Here is a 17,401-nt window from a genome sequence, read left to right as displayed (position 1 = left end):
ATACACTCAAGAAAATAGTCAGATACTTAAAAAGCTCGGAATACCATCTTTTATTAAAAAAAAAAAATAGAGATGAATATAGGTTACTATCTATCTTCTCGAATACGTATATATAGATTTCAAAATAATAATTAGCACAATTTCAGCAATATATTGATTTAAAGTTTAAAGTTTAAACATCACAATCCAAATTCAATATGACATAAAAGAGTTACGATATTGAGATTGACTGAATTCTGTACGTGGACGCCCAATATTCCCAAAGAACAAAAAGTTTAACGTGGAACGCTGCAAAAGATATTCTATAATTTTTTTTTTTTTTTTTTTGAAACTATATTCTATAATTTTCTTTGGTTGATAGGCCGACGAAAAGATATTTTAGATCAACGTAAAATGTCGCCATGAGCAATTTACGCAGCAATGTATCTTTGGTGCCGGTTCAGGCCATTTGTGTAAATTCAAATACAAAGTCATAAGCATTTTAATGTGGGTTCCAGTTAGTTCAACTAGTAAAGTCTTTGATAGTTGTATAAAAGATTTGAGATTCAATCCCCGCCTATACCAAAAACTAATTGGTGTCTTGGCTTGATGATAAAGAGCTATCATCAGGAGCGGACGTCATAGGTTGAAATTCTCTAAAAAAAAAACTCTTTTTTAATAAGTGAGCTCAACTGGTAATGTGGGTTCCAGTTAGTTCAACTAGTAAAGTCTTTGATAGTTGTATAAAAGATTTGAGATTCAATCCCCGCCTATACCAAAAACTAATTGGTGTCTTGGCTTGATGATAAAGAGCTATCATCAGGAGCGGACGTCATAGGTTGAAATTCTCTAATTAAAAAAAAAACTCTTTTTTAATAAGTGAACTCAACGAAGTGAGGCCTAACACAATATTTTAAATGGGAAGTGGAGAAGAGACAGTTATAGAATTTAGGGTCTCTTGTTTTGATACTATAATAAATTACCGATTCTTCTAAAAGTTTAATCTATTATAAAATAACGAATTTGATTATTTAACTATCATTCTAACGTTGAGTTTAATCTTCCACTCAATTAATTTCACAAACTAAACTTAGAAAAGAAAGCAAATTTATATATCTTATTGGAGACCTTTTTTTCTCTTACGCAAGTCAATATAAGTAAACAATACTCTGGGGAGCTAGGCCCAAGTGGCCATGTCAGCCCACTTGAATAAAGCCCAGCGTGAAGCCCAAGGCCCATCAAGCGATTTAAGCTTGATATGCACAGGGGGAGTTAGCCTGAGGCCTTATCACAGTGGGCCTAACCCCGAAATAGGGACTATGGTTTAGGGGATGGCACTCGAGAGGTTCCTAAGGGGTTGACTAGACGTTGACTGATGACAAAGGTGGTCGAGGTGAGACGCGACCTTAGTGAGATCGGTAATTGAGGACTAATAGTTCTAGTAGGGATCCACTTTCGAACACTATTTGGTGTTTGGAACAATTTCCAAGAGAATCCTCTAAATTTGTGAGAATCCCTTGGGGTTCTGATGAATATAAGAATATGTGTATAAGTGGGGGGATAATGATGACAACCCCACTAAGAAGAGACTATAAGAAGTAGAAGAGGGCAGAGGAATAGGGGTTGAAAAAATTTAGGGGGGTAAGAGTGTTAGAGAGAGAGAGGGAAAACATTGAGAAACACTGGGGGAAACACAGAGAAATCAAGGCATGTTTCGGGCCTAAGTCATAGTATTGAGAGTGATCCCACATATAAATAAATTGTGACCCCATTACTTTGGTGAAGATCGTTTTGGGTGTACACAAATACTATTTGGGAATTACTAACATACACAAACTCAAAATAACTTCATCTAACTTAATATTATTCTATGAACAGATTTATATAATTTTAATTCAAAAGAAATTATTCTTCCATGTTTAAGAAAAAAAGTGATTTTTTTTTTATTAATTGATATTAGCTAAATTAAGCCAAAACAGTTGGTATAAACTAAAAGATTAGTGTTAGGTTTTAGTTTTAGGTTGGCAAACTATGAACAAAAATGTCTTGTATTGAGTTTTAGAAGTATGTATTCATAGACAAGAATAATGTCTAGATTCTGAAATTTGTTGTGCAAATATCAGGTTTAGTTTTGAGCTGTTTGATTGATCAAAAAAGATAAGTTTTCGATAGATCAAGCTTCAATTCAATTGATTGAAGTGCGGGATTTTAGAAATGTAAATTCAACCCATCCAACCCATCAAGTGTGTATACAAGCCAAAGGTATATAAGAAAACCTAATACAAGTGAAAAAGACTTTGAAGTTCTACTAAGTGTAAATTTGACGGCATTGTGCCTTTGGCTCTCAAAAGCCTCTACCAGTTGTTAAAGTGAAGCATATTTAGTACTAGTAGTGTTGAAGTTGTTGGAACGAGTACTTCGTATTATAAAATTTTTATTCAATTAGTGGATTTGTTTTTGTCTTGGGGTTAACTAGGTCCCCACCCCCCCCCCCCCCCCCCCCCCCCCCCCCCCGGCGTGCGATTGGTTTTGGGTCACCATAGTATTGTACTCTGTATTTTCTATTGTTTTTACTTTTTACTTTGCTCAATATTGGTGATTATTTTGCATAAGCAAGGACCATCCATAACAGTAACAACTTGGTTAACAGGGGTCTAAAAACCAACTTGGTTAACAGGCAATAGCTTAGCAAAAAACAAATAATAATAAAAAATAAAAAATAAATAAAAACCCGATATTGCAAATAAACTAATAAAGTATACTGAATTATTGTCCGGTATGACTATCCAGCCAGAATGAGATTGTATTTGTATAACTTTGCCATAAAGGCAAGCACAAACAATATAAAACCATTTCTATTACATATATTAATTAAAGCTAGTGCCGGTATTACTTGACTCCCCAACGGTAGTCTAACATTTCAATGAAACAGCAAATTTGTTAAGTGGTTCTGCATGCTAGATAATGAAAACAATGGACAAAAACAGCATGCTAGATCATGAAAACAATGGACAAAACCATGACAAACGTCAGAAGACAGACCAATTTCAAGCCAAGAAGAAGAGAACAAGAGGATTTGGAAATAAACAATGTTAGAACTTTTAGTGGAATGATTTAATTATATTGCAGATACCCATTTACAGCTTTGTTTATGCCTTGGATGAGATCAAGAGTAGAGATGGCATTTTTGTTTTGATATGAGTATAAAAACAATGTAGCCAATCCAACTTATCTCCCACTTTGTGTCAGCCTATATTGTCTGGCTTGTCAGGCCTTAAGAGTGACCTGTTAGAGCACTAGGCACTAATAATAGTTCTTGCTTTACATTGTTCCACAAAAATGATATAGATTATTAAATATATATCTGTAAAACAAGTCAATAGAATTTGATGGCTAGAATGATATTATTGCGGTACACAACCTCCATTAAATGGACCTGGCTGGCTTATCCAGAACATTTTTTTTTTTTTTTTTTTTGAGAAACACTTATCCAGAACTTGACCACCCTTGAGAGTTTTAAATGGTCAAGAATAAGGTACAAGTATGGTTAAATGTAATTTTCATATTGGGTTTGGCCAATTGAAGATAAGAGTAAAATTCATATGAAGATTTCAAAGTTCCCATATTCATGGATTAATGATTGCAGACTCGAAGTGGAACATCGTCTCAGATTATGCCCAATGAAAGCACTTGTCACTGGTCAGTGATAAGGCAATGGACATTACAGCACAAAATAAACTGAGATGATAACTAGACTACCCAGTGAATCAAAAAGACTAATAATAAAAAATTATGGGAACAGATTAGTGCTCAACTTTAAAAAGTATGAATAGTTCTAGAGGTGTATTATAATTACAGAGTAGATGCTATATTTTTCTACAACTACATGTAAATTTGCCTCGTGATCCAAGCATTAGGGGCATCAATTGTTTTCGTAAACTTTAAAGGATGAACAAAGCTTTGTAATAAAATTATGTAAGTACGATGTATCTTGGGTAGCCTTCCTTTTGAGCTTTTAGCTTCCTCAACAATCTCTTCCACCATGAGAATATAGATTTCTTTAGCTCCATTGAACATATTTCAGTTAAAGATGCAATAATACTAATTGTTTAGGATTTGGAATTTCAAATTAAACACTATCAACAGAGCACTTCTGTGCCCACCTCCAAAGTGGCTCTTGCTAACATCACAAAAAAGTATGTCCTGCTCTTTAAAGAGCACTTTGATTGGAAGAACTAAGAAATTATAAAATGAGAAATGATCAATAAAATTTGGAAGATCTAGTAGAAAATATATCAATATAAAGATTCACAAATAAGTCAAGTCTTCATTACATTCACTGTTAGACCCAACTGATGAGTACTTGAGAGGAAAGCAAAAATGCTTTTCTTTTATCTCAAGGCTGCGGCCTGTAAAATTGCAGGGTTGCTTGAAAACACAAAACAAACATTTTCCTTTCCAAGAACAGATGAACATGACTGTAAAGCACGGATACACTGGTGAATCTCAAGTGCAAGAGGTTTTGATAATTATGATGGTTCCAAACCATAACCACTAGAGACTTTTCGGCATATAAGAACACCTACAATAACAGAAACAAAGACTGACAACGCTCCCTGTCTAGAAAGCCCAAATTCAGTCCACGTCAAGGGCTTTTTGATCTCAAATAATACCTTCTTAAACTGTTCATTCAAGTCTTCTAGAGATCCTGTGTTATCGATCACTATGTCTGCCTTAGTCCTTTTCAAATCCAGAGACATCTGAGCACTTATCCTGTTTTGAGCATCTTCCTCACTTGCTCTGTCTCTTGCCATGAGTCGTCTAAGTTGTGTTTCAGGATCAACCCATACAACTATAATGGGTTTCGTCCACTGGTCCATCTTGGCTTCAAACAACAAGGGGATATCAAGAACAATTACCTTAAACCCTCTTATCCATAGCTTTGCAATTTCCCAAAAGATACCAGAGGATATATAAGGAGCCAATAGCCTACAAGAAGATCACTGCCCAAAACTCAGAACAGATTGATATGCAATTTCTTCGACAACGTAGTTCAACACAAATCTCTAATAATACATGACCAAGAATATTGTAGCAAAGGAAATGTTGATAATTGTAATAGGCGTAATTTATCCAGATATATAAAAGATTATATTTCTGAAACTTGAATTTTGCAAATGAGAAGTCATAGCAGGTACAACTTCAAGGATACCATTACATGATTGAAAGTTGCTAACGACCACTAAAAATTAAATGTGACCAGCTTGGCAATCATGAAATTACAGGTTATTTCAAATCAAGTTAGATAACCAAAGTTTGAAAGATAACAATTTTTTATAATCTACATTTTGAGAACCAAATTTCATCCATCAGAAATTTAATCAAGTGGTGTGGCTCAACTTGGAACAAAAGTTGATCTACTAGATATCAAGGAGGGAACTAATGTAAAATAAGAAGCCTACAAGGTAACAAAATCTCCTTGATGTAGTAGGTGATGATTTAGACCACCATAATGAGGAAAAAGAGCTTTTTCTAATTTTGGCTTGGAAAATCTGGACTCATCAGAATGATGTACAAAACAGGGAAACAATGAAGGAGGCTCAGTTATTGGCAAGACTAGCAGTAGAGTTTAAGAAAGAAATTGAGCTGAGCCAGGACAGGACAGAGGTTCTGACAGGGGAGAGAATTCACAAAGGGCAACGATCACCAGATGGTAGGTATGAAATTAACTTTGATGAGGTTTTAGGTCAGGACACAAGTTGACTGTTATTGGATTAGTCATTCAAGACAATCAGGGGAATGTAACTGCAGCTGCTAGCAAAAGAAGTAACATTGTGCATGAGCTGGGCGAAGCAAAAACAATATCTGCAAGACTGCAATGAGAGCTCAGTTTTGCAGAGAGCAGATAGAATAGGATTGCAGGAAGTTGTCATTGAGGGAGATTCCACTAGCATTATGGCGGCAATGAAAGTGATTAGACAACAATGATCCATTATGTGCCATCTCATAAAAGATGCTGATGAATATGCCAATTTAACAATAAGAATGATTGCATTAATTTAAAACCAATTTCCTATGGAAGTTCAGTTTGTCTATCATGTCTTTGTTATCATTTGATATGACAAATCCATACTATATCACAAAGCCGCAAAAGAAAGAAAGAACTATGACCATATATGATTTGAACGAATTGAAACAACACAATTGCATAAATGATAAATTCAATTCAAAATTCCATATTTAGGAGATAGACGAATAAAAATAAAGAAAGAAAGATGTGAAAAACCGAAAAGGAAGTTAGCACATGCCATATCCCAAAAGCATTGGATTTTTTTTTTTTTTTTTTTTTTTTTTTTTTTTTTTTTTTTTTTAAATAATTTAATTGTTCAAACAAGTATGGGAGGATGAAACAAAGAATACTTAAGCTCTAAAATTTATATATTAAAAATAAGCATGTTGGATGAATAAAAAATTGTGGGTTCTTCAAGGTAAATACATCAAAAAGGGATAGGAACTATTCTGATTTCATTGATATTATTGGTGCCTAAAGTTAGCCAATGAGCAATTTTAGTCCCTAAAGTTTAAAGCAATTACTTTAGTCCCTTAAAGATCGTAGCCAAACAAAAAAACTAACACATTATGACTCCATTAGAAACATTAGGGACTAAAAGGCTAAAAGCTATACCACCGAGAGAGGTGGCCTAGCAGTCTTGGTGTGAACGTAGGAGCACCATGTCCCATGTTTGATTCCCAACAGCCGAACTGTGGGATTTCTGCCTCCAACTAGCCCAAGCTTCTAGCTCTCTTGTGGGACTAGGGTGAGGTCTGTGGTCACAGTAGCTATAGCTTAATCCAACATTCTCTAGCAAGAGTGCCCTTATGGTCACACCCAGGGGGGTGAGTCACAATGGTCGCTCCCACCCCCCTTTAGTTCATTAAAAAAATAAAAATAAAAAGGCTAAAAGCTATCACTTTTTAAGTTTTTTTAGGACTAAAAGCAACCCCTTTTAAGTTTGTTAGGAATAAAAGCGAGTACAGTAAACTTTTGGAACCCAAAAAAAAAAAAAAAAAAAAAAATTCACTCACGGACTAAAGTTTAAGGACAAACAACGTACGTTGGCCAATTTAAAAAATCAAACTTTTTCACAGTATAGTGCTAAAAAATGAGTACCGATTAGTGTATTTGTTGTGAAAAAGTTCTCAGTGGGTTAAAGTTGGTCCCTCCAACTCTTGCCTAACTATAGTAGTTGGTTCCCTTTCTCCTCTGAGAAAGATGAGTGGTTTTCTTTGTTGGTTACGATTCTTTTAGTGTTGGTGTATTGCAAGTCTTGCTCTTAGGATGGATGATCTTACACACCGTTGGACTAAATTATCCCTTTCTAATAAGGAAGGTAAGAGAGTCATTCTGTCAAAGGGTAAGCAGTCTCAAGAATTTGGGTTGGCAGCGAAATCCTTTACCAAGAGGGCGGTGAATATTGATGCAGTAGCCAAGACTTTCAGGCCTTTATGGAGAACAAGACAGAGTTTTAATATCAGGGATGCTGGAAACAACTATTTGGTGTTTGCTTTTGAAATTGAGGCAGACGTGGAAAAGGTCCTACTGGGCGAGCCTTGGTCTTTCGATAGACACCTTGTTGTCTTTCAAAGGTATGAAGGAAAAATGCCAATGAAAGAAGTGGATTTTGGCTTCCCCAAATTCTGGGTCCAATTACACCACCTTCCTTTTAATCTCTTGACACCTGAGGTAGCAATGGATATTGCACAAACTTTAGGCATTGTGGTATTATTTGAGGATACCTCTGAGATGATGGGAGGAAATTTTATGCAAGCGAGGGTGCTTATTGACATCTCTCAACCTCTTTGTCAAGGCAGACAAGTTACTTTTGAAGATAGTTCAGAAGGTTGGATTGCTTTTAAATATGAGCGCCTGCCAAAAGTTTGTTATTGGTGTGGACAACTTTCCCCTGATGATAAAGACTGTACTTCGTGGTTACAAAGCAAGGGATCTCTGAAGACTGAGAATCAACAATTTGGGCAATGGCTTCGTGCATCTCAGTTCAATCCTTAGAAGAAGATGGTGATTGATGTCAAGGGATATGGTGAGGATTGGAGAGTGAGGCCTGAACCTGTATAGTTTGAGGAACAAAGAGCTCCTGCTCTGCCTAGCAATCTAATGATTCTTCAAGATGATTCTATTGGAAGCACTCAGGTGATTCTTCATGATGATGATATTGGTAGTTGGAGGAACCGTGAGCAATTGCTGGTTGAGGAGCCAACGGTGGATGCGAAAAATCAGTTCCAAATTTTGAGGAGACACTTCAGCAGTTAGATAAGGATATTTCCAAGGATTATGTACCTCCAAACAAGGATCTGAGATATTTGGTTTCTAAGGATGTTTTGTTGGGTAGTTCAAGTGCAGATAAAACTAAATGAATGCTTATTTCTAATTCCCAAAATTCTTTTGTTGGGGGAAGACAGATTCTTGACTCTGTTCTAATCGCAAATGAATGCTTGGATAGTAGATTAAAGAGTGGTGTTCCGGGTGTGATTATTAAATTGGATATTGAGAAGGCTTATGATCATGTGAGTTGGAGTGCCTTATTTTACCTTATGGAGAGGATGGGTTTTGGGGAGAAGTGGGGGAGATGGATGAAGATGTGTATTTCTACTGCCCGTTTTTCAGTGCTTGTTAATGGGTCTCCAGCTGGTTTCTTTGGCAGTTCTCGTGGTCTTCGCCAAGGGGATCCTTTATCTCCACTCCTATTCTTATTGGTAATGGAGGTGTTGAGTAGATTGTTGAAAAGGACAGAAGATGGAGGCTTTCTCAGTGGTTTCCAAGCAAGTCCCAATGCAAGTGGTGGTTTGCAAATCTCTCACCTTTTGTTTGCTGATGATACTATTTTCTTTTGTGATGCATCCGAGGAACAATTATTACATATTCGTATGGTTCTAATTTTCTTTGAAGCTATCACAGGACTGAAAGTAAATGTTGGCAAGAGTGAGATTGTGCCGGTTGGTGAGGTTGGGAATTTGGATGCCTTAGCTCGTATTTTATGTTGTAAGATAGGCTATTTACCCATGTCTTATTTGGGTATGCCTTTGGGGGCACATTATACGGATTCCTCAATATGGAACCCTATCATTGAACGGATGGAAAAAAGGCTTGCAGGTTGGAAGCAGTTATATTTGTCAAAAGGGGGTAGACTTACTTTATTGAAGAGTACCCTATCAAGTCTACCTACATACTATTTATCTTTGTTCACTATTCCACAACATGTGGCGGACAGATTAGAGAGGATTCAGAGGAATTTCCTTTGGGGGAGATCTAATGATGTTTTTAAATTCTCACTTGTTGCGTGGGAGAAAGTTGTGTGGCCCGTGGAGGTAGGGGGCTTGGGGATCCAGAAGATTGGGCTATTTAACCAAGCTTTGCTTGGGAAGTGGCTATGGCGATTTGGGAATGAGGTCACACATTTATGGAGGCAAGTTATAGCTTCCAAATATGGGGAGGCCAGTGGGGGATGGTGTACTAGAGTTGTTAGAGGGACGCATGGATGTGGTATGTGGAAGAACATTAGGAAGGGGGTTGAGAGCTTTTTTGGTCATGTGTTGTATGCAGCGGGTGAGGGTTTTCGTATCAGATTTTGGTATGACCCTTGGAGTAGCCCTATTGCCCTGAAGGATTTATATCCGGCTATGTTTGCTATTGCTATGGATAAGTCAGCTATGATTTCTGATATGGTTGACTATGCACCGGATGGGGGTGGTAGAAGTTGGAACTTACGTTTCCGTCGTGCTTTTCAGGATTGGGAGACAGGGATCTTTTATGATTTTTTTGCGCATATCTCATCCAAGCTACCTAGAGGGGGTGATAACACCATGATATGGCAATTGAATAGTAGTGGTGTTTTTGATGTGCGCTCTTTCTATTTCTCATTGCTAGCAGCCCCGTTGGTGTCTTTTCCTTGGAAGAGCATATGGTGTGTTAAGGTCCCTAAAAGGGTGGCTTTCTTTTTATGGACAGCTGCTAGGGGTGGGATTCTTACTATAGACAACCTTGTTAAGAAGCATTTACCTCTTGTTAATTGGTGCTGCCTTTGTCGATGTGAAGAGGAAACTGTGGATCACTTATTGATCCATTGTAAGTATGCTCATACCTTGTGGAGTGAAGTCCTTTGTTTGTTTGGGGTTCAGTGGGTGATGCCGAAGAACGTTGTTTCTCTTCTCTCTGCATGGTGGAATTGGTTAGGGAGTCACACTTCAAATGTGTGGAATATGGTTCCAGCATGTCTTATGTGGTTAATTTGGAAGGAGCGCAATGCCCGAACTTTTGAGGATATTGAGAGACTTGTAGATTGTGTGAAGTCTTTGTTGCTTAGGACTTTGTTTGAGTGGTCTCGTATTTGGGGGTTTACGCATTGTCATTCTTTGTTTGATTTTCTTAATTCTGCTAGTCTTTCTTTTTGATTGGTTTGTATTTTTTTCAGTGCAATGAGTTTACTATCGTAAATCCATTGTACTTCTATTATCAATAAATTTGTTATTACCTATCAAAAAAAAAAAAAGTGCAGATAAAACTAAAGATGATTTGGTTAATAATGCCGACTTGGATAAGTCCAAGGTGGATAAGTTTCCTCAGAATGTGGGAACTATGAGTAGGGATATACTGCATAAATATAATGTGGGCTTATCTGGGGTGAAGCCCAGACTTTGTACTTGGGTTAGAAAGTGTGGGAGGTCAGTGAAGTCTAAGTTGGGGAAATCTGAGTCTGAAACAGGTTTTAAGAGAAAGTCTCCAAGGAAAACTCCTGTTCTGAGTGTGGAAAAAAAAAAAAAGCAAAGCTTGAGGAGGACACAAAGAAGTTTGGTGTGCTCTTGGCTACACATCTGGGATCGGTGGAGGTTGCTAGGCAACCCTGCCGGGAACAATGAATCTTTTGAGTTGGAACTGTCGGAGGCTTGGGAACCCTCAATCAGTTAATGCCTTAAAAGAGGTTATTGGGATAGAGAAGCCCAAAATTGTCTTTCTAATGGAAACTAAATTGGATAGAGAATGGATGAAAAAGTTCATGATCAGTGTGGTTTTAAGCAAGGTTTAATTGTTCCTAGTAGAAATAGTAGTGGTGGTTTGGCTTTGTTGGGGAAAGATGATGTTAAAGTTAATCTCTTAAAGTATTCTTTATCTAATATTGATGTTGAAGTGTTTTGTGGTGAGGATGTTGGTTGGTGGCATTTAACTAGTTTTTATGGGAATCCAGTGACTGCAAAACGAGTTGAATCATGGTGCCTTCTTAAACTTTTAAGTGGTCTTTCTCAGTTACCCTGGTTAGTGATAGGGGATTTTAATGAAATAAAATGACAGTCTAAGAAGGAGGGTGGGCAGTACAATCTGCCCAACAGATGCAGGAGTTTGTGGATACAATTAATTGGTGTGGTTTAAGGGATTTGGGTTTTGTTGGTCCTAAATTTACTTGGCTATATCAGCATAGAGATGGGGTTCAAATCCGGAAGAGGCTTGACAGAGGGTTTGCTACAGTGGATTGGTTAGATAAATTTCCTATGGTGAGACTTTATCATTGCACATCTTCTATTTCAGATCATTGCCCTCTTTATTTACATCTCGAAGAGAGGAAAAAGACTCAGCGTTTTGGAAAAAGCTTTTGTTTTGAAGCGATGTGGCTCAAAGAAGCTAGCTGTGAAGAAGTGGTTACATCAGCATGGGAGGAAGCAACAATCAATGAATCAGATTTCCCTATGGTGGAATGTTTGAATAATTGTCGTATGAAATTGGAGGATTGGAATAAAAATGTGTTTGGCCATGTGGGGAATAATCTCGCTAGACTTCAGAAACACTTACAATGGCTAGAACTACAAAGTGCCACACCTGAAGTTATTGCTTCTTTGAGGGAGACTAGGGTGGAGTTGAATTGTTGGAGAGATAAGGCAGAAGCTATGTGGCATCAAAGGTCTAGATTAAGTTGGCTACAATCTGGAGATAAGAACACAACCTTTTTCCACTCCAAAGCTTCTTCACGGTTTCAAAAGAATTTCATTGAGGGGCTGCTAGATTCGAACGACAGATGGGTGGAAGATCAGCATGAGATAGAGAATGTGGTGCTCAACTACTATTCAGAATTATTCAAGTCATCTAACCCCACAGAATTTGCTAAGATTCTTTCCTCTGTTCATCCAAAATTTTCCACAATCATGAATGAGATGCTTACCAGGGATTTTCAAGAGAATGAGGTATGTAAAGCCCTTAAACAAACATATCCTCTAAAAGCACCAGGTCCAGACAGGATACCTCTATTTTTTCAACATTTTTGGCCTACTATTGGTCGAGTTGTCACTAAAAAAGTTTTGGACTTCCTTAATTCTGGTGTTTGTCCACCAAATTTTAATGATACCCAAATTGTTTTGATCCCCAAAATTAAGAACCTGTTACGTATTACTAATTATAGGCCCATAAGTCTTTGTAATGTTATTTATAAGCTCGCATCCAAGACGCTATCAAATAGACTGAAAAAGATTCTGCCTTCTATTATTGGGGATAGTCAAAGTGCCTTTGTTCATGGTAGACTCATCACTGATAATGTGTTGGTGGCTTTTGAGACTATGCATCACATAAGTCAAAAAAGAACTGGAAGGGTTGGAGAGTAGACATTGAAGTTAGACATGAGCAAAACTTATGATAGGGTGGAATGAATTTTCTTGGATAAAATTATGGAGAAGCTGGGTTTCAATTATAGGTGGTGGGGTCTTATGATGCAATGCATTTCTTCTGTTACTTATTCCATTTGTATTAATGGGAAGTTTCGTGGCTGCATTGTTCCATCAAGGGGTTTACCTCAAGGAGATCCTTTATCCCCATACTTGTTTCTGATTTGTGCTGAGGGTTTGTCTGCTGTAATAAAAAAGTCTGTGCAGCGTGGTTTTATGGAGGGTGTTGTTGTTTGCCGTGGTGGTCCTAGTATCTCGCACTTATTTTTTGCAGATGATAGCCTTATTTTTTGTAAGGCTAGCCTAGAGGAATGTGATGCGTTGCAGCATATTTTGAAAGTATATGAAGAGTCTTCAGGTCAACAATTGAATAGGGCTAAAACTTCACCTTCTTTTTTTTTTTTTAAGTTAGAATACAACGGATGATATTAGAGAAAAAATAAAGAATAGATTTGGTGCCCAGATTATTTGTCAGCATGAGAAATAACTTGGGCTTCCTTCTTTGGTTGGTAGGAATAGAAAGAATACTTTTAATGATATCAAAGAAAAATTAGCAAAGAAATTGGCGGGTTGAAAAGAAAAATTGCTTTCTAAGGCAGGAAAGGAGGTTCTAATTAAGGCAGTGGCTCAGGCAATCCCAACTTATTCCATGAGTTGTTTTAAAATTCCTGACTCCCTTTGTGATGAATTGGCTAGTATGATAAGGAATTTTTGGTGGGGACAAAAACAAGATGAAAGAAAAATGGCTTGGTTGAGTTGGGATAAAATGTGCATTCCTAAAGCTTGTGGGGGGATGGGTTTTAAACTCTTGAAACATTTTAATTTGGCACTTTTGGCAAAGCATGGTTGGCGGCTTCAAGTTGGTCAGAATTCTCTAGCATATCAGGTTTTCAGAGCTGAATATTTTCCTACCTGTGATTTTGTTCATGCTTCTTTGGGGGAAAAAACCATCTTATGTTTGGAGGAGTATTATGGCTGCACAAGGAATTGTTCAAAAAGGGCTTTGCTGGAGGGTGGGAAATGGTAGGCAGATCTGGGTTTGGGAGGATATCTGGGTACCTACCTCTTCCACTCATAAAGTAATTTCACGAAAAGGTATGCTTCCATTGGATTCTAGAATTTGTGATTTTATCGATGTGAATAATAAGTGCTGGGATTGGAACCTTTTGAATAGAACTTTTCTTCCTTTCGAGGCTGAGGCTATCGCTGGAATTCCCTTGAGTGTTAGAATGCCTGATGATAGGCAGGTATGGGCTGAAACTTCAAATGCCTTTTTCTCTGTAAGAAGTGCTTATAAGCTGGCTCTAGAATTAGAGACAAATAGGGAGATTGGCTCTTGTTCTGATGGGATTAATATACGCCGTTTTTGGAAGAGATTGTGGTCAATTCAAATTATCCATAAAGTCAGACATTTTGCTTGGAGAGCTGCCCATGACATCTTACCTACAAAAGAAAATCTGGTCTGTGGAAAGGTTCTGGTTGACAGTGTGTGAGGAGTGCGGCAATGCTTTGGAATCTTTCTTTCATCTGTTTTGGGAGTGCTCTAAGGCTCGAAACACATGGATTTCTTTGTCTCTCTTCTCCTCGCTGTCATTAATCCCTTTTTGGACCTTCTTTGAGTTCCTATGGTATATTTTGACGGATGCACAGCGGGTTATGGAAGATGCTGGCCTTGCTATCACTATTGCATGGGCTTTGTGGACTAATAGAAATGAGGTGATTCATGGCAAGCCAAGGAAGACAGGTCTGTTACTAGTCAACTGGTGTAGATCATACTTGAAAGAGTATTGGGCTGCAAACAATACCCCTCTGAAAATACAAACACAGGTGGATGTGAAGTGGTCTCCTCCTATTTTTCCATCATACAAGATCAATGTGCATGCTGCTATATTCTCAACTCAAAAGGCTGCTGGTGTTGGTGTTTTAATTCGTGACCATGAAGGGAATTTTATTGCAGGTTTGAGCAAGAAAATCCATGCTCCACTGGGGATTATTGAAGGTGAAGCAAAAGCATTTGAAACCGGTATTATTTTTGCAAAGGAAGTGGGCATCAGAGAGTTTGTTCTGGAAGGAGACTCCTTAACCATAACCATTGTTCAGGCTCTTACGGAATGTTCACTTGCTCCATCTTCTGTTTCTAATCTGGTTTATGGGATGTTAGCTGAATGTAATGAGTTTAGAAATGTGAGTTTTTCTCATGTTAGACGACAGGGCAATAGGCCGGCTCATTCACTTGATTGACTATTGTGCTTGAATGGAGGAATGTCCTTGTTTCTTAGAACAAGTCCTCATCCATGATGTTTCTTGTATTTGAATTTAATGAATAAAGTTTTAGTCTGTTCATCAAAAAAGAAACAAAGAAAAAAAAGAGAGTACCGATTAAGAATTTGGCGCTTAGCAGGATCAGAGAACACAATTTGGCCCAATTGAGCCCTATCAACTTCTCCATTAGCTTGTAAAATCTCCTTTCCAAATGCTGCGACTACCTTTTTCCACCCACCAGTGCCCTTCTTCAACACATCCTGGAAACACAATCCAGTTTTATATTTTTGTACAAAATCAAGCTCATTCATTAACTTGAAAATAAACAACTGTTAGACCTTTTAAACCAAATTGATATGAATAATCGATTAAAGGTACGCTAATTCGTATTGCAAATCTTTGACAGTTACTAAAGAAACAAAGAGAGAAAAAAAAGAACATACGCGAGCGACGAGGTCGGCGTCTACGACGGGGACACCATGGGACTTGAAAAGATTGGAGACGGTGCTCTTCCCCGATGAGATTCCACCTGTTAGTCCTACCATTCTCATCTTCTCTATTTTTTAACGCTCAACTCTGTCCCTGACTCTGACTCTGACCCAGATTGAGTTTCTTATTTTTGGTGAGCGACTTGGGTTATAGATTTATATTATACTATATTTCTGTTACATAGTAACACAAAGAGGCGCAACTGGTGTAGTGGTATCATAGTACCCTCCCACGGTACTGACCGGGGTTCGATTCCCCGGTTGCGCAACCCTTTTTTTTTATTTTTTTGGTTGGCTGAGATAGATTCTAGAAGAATAAAAAGCAACGAAGATACTTGTATAAATACTCACTCATCCTGGAAGTCAGTTTCGTTTTGCAACCAATGATGATGAATACTATTACAAGCAAGATTGTGTATCTACTAAGCAATTGCACGTCTCTTAAACACATACACCAAATTCAAGCCCAACTCATCCTCCAAGGCCTATACTCAAACACCACTATTGCCCACCACTTCATCACTGCGTCCCAATCATTAGGCGTGTTGGATTCGGCTCTTGCTCTCTTTACTCAACTACACAGACCCCATGTTTTCATTTGCAACACTCTCATTAGAGCCTTCTCTCACTCTCACATCCCCCACACCCCTCTCTATATATACACCCACATGCATAGAAACTGTATACTTGCTAATAATTATACCTTCCCTTTCCTCCTCAAGTCCTTGTCTGACTCCCATGATCTTAAACAAGCTCAATGCGTACATACCCATGTCGTGAAATTGGGTCATCTTTATGATATTTATGTCCAAAATTCATTGTTGGATGTGTACGCATCGTGTGGACAAATGGGGTTATGTCATAAAGTGTTTGACGAAATGACTCAGAGAGATGTTGTGTCGTGGACGGTTTTGATTATGGGGTATAAGAATGCTGGGAAATATGATGATGCTTTGATGGCTTTTGAGCAAATGCAATATGCAGGCGTGGTGCCAAATCATGTTACTATGGTCAATGCATTGGCGGCGTGTGCAAACTTTGGGGCCCTTGATATGGGGGTGTGGATTCATGATTTTATAAAGAGGAGTGGATGGGAATTGGATGTGATTTTGGGGACTGCTTTGATTGACATGTATGGAAAATGTGGGAGAATTGAAGAGGGGTTGTGTGTTTTCGAAAGCATGAAGGAGAAGAATGTGTTTACGTGGAATGCACTTATCAAAGGACTAGCACTTGCTAAAAGTGGTGAAGAGGCGGTTTTGTGGTTTAATAGAATGGAGCTAGAAGGGTTCAAGGCCGATGAAGTGACTTTGGTTGGAGTGCTTTGTGCTTGTAGTCACTCTGGATTTGTGGATACCGGAAGATGGATATTTAATTCCTTGATTGGTGGGAAGTATGGGTTTTCACCCGGTGTTAAACATTATGCATGTATGGTGGATCTGTTTGCGCGTGCTGGATATCTTGAAGACACTTTCAAATTCATAAGAGACATGCCTTTTGAGCCTACGAAAGCTATGTGGGGATCGTTGCTTGCTGGTTCTAGAGCTCGGGGGAATTTGAAATTCAGTGAGTTTGCAGCTTGGAAGCTTGTGGAACTGGAACCAGAGAATAGTGGTTACTATGTTGTGCTCTCTAATCTGTATGCAGAGATGGGAAGATGGAGTGATGTTGAGAAAGTGCGGATTATGATGAAAGAGAGAGGACTTATGAAGGACTTGGGTCGTAGTTCTGTGGAGCTTGAACCTCAGGAGCATGTTTATGAATTATTAGTAGCACATTAAGTCATATGCATGCGGAGAGATGATTATCCTGTTTGTTTAATAGATGTGCCTCTATGGTCTGATTTGACCCTGGTAATTTTACAACTTTTCTGAACACTCTGACTTAGCACAAATATTTGGCCTCAGTATTAATGATTTAATCAATTTGCATCTTCTTACTTAAATGGCCAT

The 17,401-nt window shown here is 38.0% G+C and overlaps 2 protein-coding genes and 1 non-coding gene across 5 annotated transcripts in view; 2 read left to right on the top strand and 1 right to left on the bottom strand.

Annotated features, from left to right (window-relative positions):
• Positions 1-4,260: 4,260 nt before the first annotated feature.
• On the bottom strand, positions 4,261-15,572 carry LOC126710445 (dephospho-CoA kinase). The gene is made up of 3 exons (XM_050410903.1): positions 15,405-15,572; positions 15,076-15,221; positions 4,261-4,968 (listed from the first exon to the last, which is right to left on the bottom strand). The coding sequence occupies exons 1-3, from the start codon at positions 15,510-15,512 to the stop codon at positions 4,509-4,511; spliced, it is 714 nt and encodes a 237-aa protein (XP_050266860.1). The 5' UTR covers positions 15,513-15,572; the 3' UTR covers positions 4,261-4,508.
• A 74-nt stretch (positions 15,573-15,646) lies between these two features.
• Positions 15,647-15,717, top strand: TRNAG-CCC (transfer RNA glycine (anticodon CCC)). Its single transcript has one exon. It is a non-coding gene; the product is annotated as a tRNA-Gly (tRNA).
• Positions 15,718-15,749: 32 nt separating this feature from the next.
• Positions 15,750-17,401, top strand: part of LOC126710443 (pentatricopeptide repeat-containing protein At5g56310-like) — a 42,239-nt gene continuing 40,587 nt past the window's right edge. For all 3 annotated transcript variants that reach the window (XM_050410901.1, XM_050410902.1, XM_050410900.1), the window contains exon 1: positions 15,750-17,302. In XM_050410901.1, the coding sequence (XP_050266858.1) occupies positions 15,833-17,230 (1,398 nt within the window). In that variant the 5' untranslated portion in view covers positions 15,750-15,832 and the 3' untranslated portion in view covers positions 17,231-17,302. The remainder of the gene's footprint in view (positions 17,303-17,401) is intronic.

The sequence above is a fragment of the Quercus robur genome, chromosome 12 (genome assembly GCF_932294415.1).
Source record: "Quercus robur chromosome 12, dhQueRobu3.1, whole genome shotgun sequence".
Lineage (NCBI taxonomy): Eukaryota > Viridiplantae > Streptophyta > Magnoliopsida > Fagales > Fagaceae > Quercus > Quercus robur.
Note: the sequence above shows the minus strand (reverse complement) of the source record. Positions and strands in the feature narration are given on the sequence as shown.

Coding starts and splice junctions, on each gene's coding strand:
- LOC126710445 (XM_050410903.1), bottom strand. CDS start 15,512: ATGAGAATGGTAGGACTAACAGGTGGAATCTCATCGGGGAAGAGCACC. Junction 15,222..15,404: donor ACGCCGACCTCGTCGCTCGC/GTATGTTCTTTT, acceptor TTGTGTTTCCAG/GATGTGTTGAAGAAGGGCAC. Junction 4,969..15,075: donor AAGCGCCAAATTCTTAATCG/GTACTCTCTTTT, acceptor ATCTTCTTGTAG/GCTATTGGCTCCTTATATAT.